The sequence below is a fragment of the Prosopis cineraria genome, unplaced genomic scaffold (genome assembly GCF_029017545.1).
Source record: "Prosopis cineraria cultivar Desert tree isolate PC_DT_omini unplaced genomic scaffold, ASM2901754v1 PC11, whole genome shotgun sequence".
NCBI lineage: Eukaryota > Viridiplantae > Streptophyta > Magnoliopsida > Fabales > Fabaceae > Prosopis > Prosopis cineraria.
This window is the reverse complement of record NW_026555342.1, coordinates 9,789,812-9,795,455: the sequence shown is the minus strand read 5'-3', so window position 1 is coordinate 9,795,455 and position 5,644 is coordinate 9,789,812. Positions and strand designations below refer to the sequence as shown.

Here is a 5,644-nt window from a genome sequence, read left to right as displayed (position 1 = left end):
TCGCATTAGATCAAACCCAATAGAACAGAGTCTATTTAGTTTGATTCAATGCTGATCGGTTTATTGGTTTGGTTTTTCGCACCCTTATAGTTGTATCATATCATAATTTAATTTCGTTTAAAGAAGCTATTAATTTATTTTTAAAAAATGAACAAAAGTTTTTAAGTCAACATTGTTAAATTACTTGAGGCAACAGTGGCCGCCCGATCTCCATAAAACAGAAACTTGTTTAGCGGTGTTGATTAGCTGATGTTTGAGATTACTGTCGTACTCTTTGATTTGACTTTGACAACTTTGATATAAAAGGTCTCCGCCACGTGTGGTCAAAGAACAGTGGAAAGGCATTTTTTTTAATAAAACAATTAATACTTCATTTAGTATCCTAAAAATATTTTTGATAAAAATAAAAATAAAATAAAAATAAAAATAAAATAAAGTGAGTTTTAAAAGTATGTTTGATATGTATATAGAATTATGATATACTTTTTATTTAATAAATGCATCTATATAATTAATTTATTAAAATATTCTGTCAATTTTTTTAATTGTGATATATTTTTATTTATTTTTAATTAATATATGCATTTATATAATCAATTTAATAAAATACCCCTATCAATTTTTTTAATTATGATATATTTTTATTTAATATATGCACTTATATAATCAATTTACTAAAATACCCCTATCTATTTTTTAAATTATGATATATTTTTAATTAATATATGCATTTATATAATCAATTTACTAAAATATCCCTGTCTAATTTTTTTAATTATGACATATTTTTATTTAATATATGCAATTATATAATCAATTTACTAAAATACCCCTATCTATTTTTTTAAATTATGATAACTTTTTTATTTAATATATGTATCTATATAATTAATATACTAAAATACCCCTGTTAATTTTTTTTAATTATGATATATTTTTATTTAATATATGCATATTTACTAAAAAATTTTTGATTTATTTCAATGATTGATGAAGGGGTAAATCTGTCAAATAATTTTGTAACTGAGGTTATTTTTGTCCAAAAAAATTCACTTCCATGAAACCCATCTCATTTTCATGGGTCTTATTATGGAATCTAATTCAACCTATTTTGATGGATTTCATTTTCACATGAAAATCCATTTCATGCATACCAAACAAAAAAAAAAAGTGAATTGTAATTTCATTTTCATTTCTATGTTTCTATTTTTAGCATACCAAACAGGGCATAAGCAAGTTGGATCAGGCACTCGCAAGGGGCGACATCTTTCCAAACTTCAAAAAATCGCTCGCATAGGTACTTATAAATTGGATAAATTAATTCATTGGTTAAAAAAATTTTATATCTAGAAAATATAATTAAATTTAAAAATTTATAAAAAAATTTATCATCAATATACAAAATATAAGAAATTAATCATAATGTCAAATATAATAAATATTGATCTGTTCACTTGGTTTGATATTATAATATAAGCTAAATTACAAAAGCCTACTTATAAATCGTTTATCAATGAAATCCTTGCAATTATAGTGAAATTTGAATTCACAATAAGAATATATTATATGTTCAATTTTTTTTAATTGAACTAAATTTTATTAGTTTGGAAAAGCGTTATTAATCATCAATGATACTTTTCTTTTTTATCTGTCAAATACTCACTTCTTCAATGGTAGTTGCTAAGATTTCGATTCAATGGTAGTTGCTAAGATTTCGACTTCATCAGTTAATTGTTAATGTTATTCATTGTAAATCTTGGTGATATATTAAATTATTTTAAAATACTTTTATTCTTGCTTTGATGTGTTCACCTTTATATTCGTGGCACGCATCACACATAACTTTGCAAAGCATTCCAAATACCACAACATATCCTGATTAATTATCATTCAAGAATATACAATGAAGCTGTTGCCTTTAAATATTACATCTTAACTTCTTATTCCAAATAAGAGGACATTACTCCATTCAATCCTTTCTATAAGTTATTTTTAGCATGTTCATTAGAGTTAATTAGAAGAGGTAAAGCAATTTTTAGTCTTTTATGTTTGGGAGTTAATTCTATATATTTGCTTCGATTATTGAATTACTCCTTCAAGTTTTGTAAGAAAAAATAGCCTTAAAAAATTGATATAGAAATTAGATTGCTCATTTAGAATACACACATGAATTAAATAAAACACATCAATCAAATTTGCCAAGTCTTAATTATTTATCTGTTACTCCCCTCGTTCAAAAATATAAGACATTTTTTGAAGAGTTGGATATTTAAAAATGTAAGACATTTTTATTTTTTGATATATAATTATTGTCTTTTTTAAAAATACTCCTATTGATAATAATTTTATATTTATTATAGAGTATTTAATGGAATAAATACAGAAAGATAGAGTTAATTGAAAAGTAGGTAACTATTTTATTGATAGGTAAAATTCAATTAAAAATTCCTTTTATTTTTAAAAAGAGAGAGTATTTATTTTGTTATATATTTTATTATATTGTCATCGCTGTCATGGGTTTCTGATAAGTAATTAAGAAGTGACAGATTTAGCTAATGTGTTTTATTTAATCTATGTATGTATTTCATGTCAGCAATCTAATTTCATGTCAGCTTCTTTTTAGGGCTATTTTATCTTGCAAAACTTAAAGAAGTAACCTTATAAGTAAAGTAAACATTAATGACAGAAATAATATAAATTATAGTTGAGAGACCGAATTGACAGAACTCTAAATGCAAGGGACTAAAAGTTACTTTATTTCTAATTTAAACTTTTTTAAATTTACGGCCACAATAAAAACCGTGCAAAAGGTAAGAGAATTATATCAAAATTCAAGATGACTTTGCATCCTATAGGAGGATCAATAAAAACAATAAAATCATAATTGTTTTGAGGAACTTGGTGAGTGAGCATATCAATGCATTTGTTAGCTTTTTGAAAAACGTGGTCAAAAGTGATTATTCAATCTTTCATTGCAAACTTCTTGATTTTCTTAATTTAAATATTATTAATTCTATCTAAAAATTCAATAAGTTTTCAATTATTAAATATACATACTTTAAAAATAAAATGCTATAATATTCTATTTAATACTTACTTCCCAACATTTAATAAGGATAAAAAGATAAAGATGGATATAACAATTATTCATATAAATATGACTAAAATAAACACCCTCTTTGTTATATAAATACTAAATAGGATTGTAGGAGTAAATAACAAGAAAACAGCTATTAAATTTAATTCAATCCAATACAAGCAAACAAGGAGCCATTTTTGAATGACTGGCTAGCAATAAGGGTGAAAATGGGTTAAATCAAGCCATGCTTTGGTCGAAGAGGTTTGATCCTGTGTGATAAATAAAGAAATTTGAATTTAACTTGAAGCCTATAAAGATTTTTTTATAATTCAAACTTGAATTTATTTAAAACTTGATCTGATTTGAAAGTCTATTTAAAAACTTATTTAAAATTATACTTATAAAAAAAACTCACATTTTAATTTTAAACACCTTAACTATAGTTTTAGAACTATTAATATACAATATATAATATAATTTATCATTTACTACATATAATTTTTGGACTGAATATTCTCCAAATGGTGGATCTGGATATTTTCACACCGTTGCTTCATGAAGTTACTACGCTTCCTGGTGAGTTGAAACTTGCCCCAATTGTAAGGCCTGTACCTGGGCGGGTTTTGCTCGTCGGTAATCTCCTCCAGAGGCTCCACCACTGTGTAGTGCGAAGGATTCAGAAAGAATGGTATCGAAAACCTTTCCTTCTCCGAGTTCACCATCACTCTGTGCTCCACACTCTCATATTCTCCATTCGTCCATACCTGTTTCATCCCAGTCACACCCTCAATATCATTCCAACTTCGCGCTGAGTATTTCATAATATTTATGGAAGAGTGTGTGTCAGTTTATGCACCTGGATAACATCACCAACATTGATGATGTAAGCATTGGGTATGGGCTTGACTCCGACCCATTGACCATCGGATTTTCGCTTCACCTCGAGCCCACCTACGTCGTCCTGAGCGAGGATGGTCAGCACTCCAGGATCTTTGTGATGACCCACGCCGAGGGCAAGCTCAGGCGCCGGGCAAGGTGGGTAGCAATTTAGTCTGACGTTGCTGGTCTGGTCCTTGAGGAATTCTTTAAACCTTCTCGGCGGTAGCCCCAAGCTTATGGCGATTAGCTCCAGCAATCTCATGGCCAGTTCCACCATGTCCTTCGCATATTCCTGGCACACCTCCCTGCACATGGTTCACATCACAAGGCTTCAATATTACTCACGTACATGTCTAAAGTGAACTTCAAGATATAAATAAATATAATTCTGTGTGATTAATTTACCTCATTTCAGGAGGGTTTTGAGGCCATTGACTCTCCCAGAGAGCCACTCCGTTGTTGCCTTCTTCGACGGAGGCGGCGACGAGAGTGGGTTCTTTGACAGCGTAATCAAACACCTCTTTCCAATCCCTGACGTTCTTGGTGTGCTCTGTGTCGTAATATCCCAACACATTTCCGACGTCTCTCCTGACCTTCCTCTTCTCGTCGAGGCTGAGATGGAAGAACTTGCGAGCCGTCTCCTCCAGCTTCTGTAGGCGCGCCTCCGGAACGCCGTGGTTGATGATCTGGAAGAAGCCCCAGTGCTTGCAGGCACGGCCGATGTCGTAGACGAGGGCGTCGACGTCAGGGGAAGAGAGGTTGAGGAGAGGGATGCCTTGGGCCTCTTGTATGAGTGAGGGGTTGGGCCTGTGGTGAGGTTCTTGGATGAAGGCTGCGTCTACCTCTCCCATGGAAGATTATCCTGAAACAGCAGAGAATATAAGAGTTGAGAAGGAGATGGCTAATAATGCGCTTAGTTTTGAGAACCAAACCGCAGAAGGCACAGCTATTTATAGTAAAACAGAGCTCCTTCGGGCACTGGGAGCACCACAATGTTGATTGAGTCTGGACCCCTTTTTATCACTGAATTTTGGTTTCTCACGGCTTCCGTTGCGGAGCTGTGTCAGTCAGCCAACTGAAACGTGAGTTGATTTTTGTAATCCAAAAAAATTCTCACTCTTATCCTTTTGCCACATGGAGACCGGTTTCGACACTCATTATTGCAATGATATTTGGATCATCCAAATTTTAATTTAAATAATCTAAATTTTGATCTAAATAATTTAAATTTAAAAAATTATTATATATTTTTATTTTTATATTTACTAAAATAAAAATATAAAAATTATAAAATAATTTTAATACAGTTTTTTTTTAATATGGCCTAGATTTAATTTAGAGGGTTCATCTAATTTAAATTAGATTATCTAAATTAAATCTAGGCCATATTAAAAATAAAACATGTATTAAAATTATTTTATAATTTTTATATATTTTATTTTATTAAATAAATATATAATAATATTTGAAATCTGGACCATCCAGATCAAAATCTGGATGGTCTAGATGGTGCTCATCACTGTGATGAACACCGAAATTGATCTCGGAGTACATGTCAGTTCAACTAGTTGGCTCTAAATTTAATGTTTTATAGAATATTTTTTGTTTTTATTGCAGTTTAAATTTTTTTGATGAAATTATCAAATAACACACACAATAAAATTATTTTATATTTTAAAAAAGAAA

General features: G+C 29.9%; 1 protein-coding gene across 1 annotated transcript; it reads right to left on the bottom strand.

Moving 5' to 3' along the window:
• Positions 1-3,131: 3,131 nt before the first annotated feature.
• On the bottom strand, positions 3,132-4,900 carry LOC129285284 (protein DOWNY MILDEW RESISTANCE 6-like). Its single transcript, XM_054920890.1, has 3 exons — positions 4,364-4,900; positions 3,936-4,263; positions 3,132-3,843 (listed from the first exon to the last, which is right to left on the bottom strand). The coding sequence occupies exons 1-3, from the start codon at positions 4,807-4,809 to the stop codon at positions 3,568-3,570; spliced, it is 1,050 nt and encodes a 349-aa protein (XP_054776865.1). The 5' UTR covers positions 4,810-4,900; the 3' UTR covers positions 3,132-3,567.
• Positions 4,901-5,644: the final 744 nt, after the last annotated feature.

What these genes read in the sequence shown, in the direction of transcription:
- LOC129285284 (XM_054920890.1), bottom strand. Translation starts at nt 4,809, where the DNA reads ATGGGAGAGGTAGACGCAGCCTTCATCCAAGAACCTCACCACAGGCCC. An exon ending in CAAAACCCTCCTGAAATGAG is followed by an intron (nt 4,264 to 4,363) that starts GTAAATTAATCA and finishes AACCATGTGCAG; the next exon opens with GGAGGTGTGCCAGGAATATG. An exon ending in ATGTTGGTGATGTTATCCAG is followed by an intron (nt 3,844 to 3,935) that starts GTGCATAAACTG and finishes GGGATGAAACAG; the next exon opens with GTATGGACGAATGGAGAATA.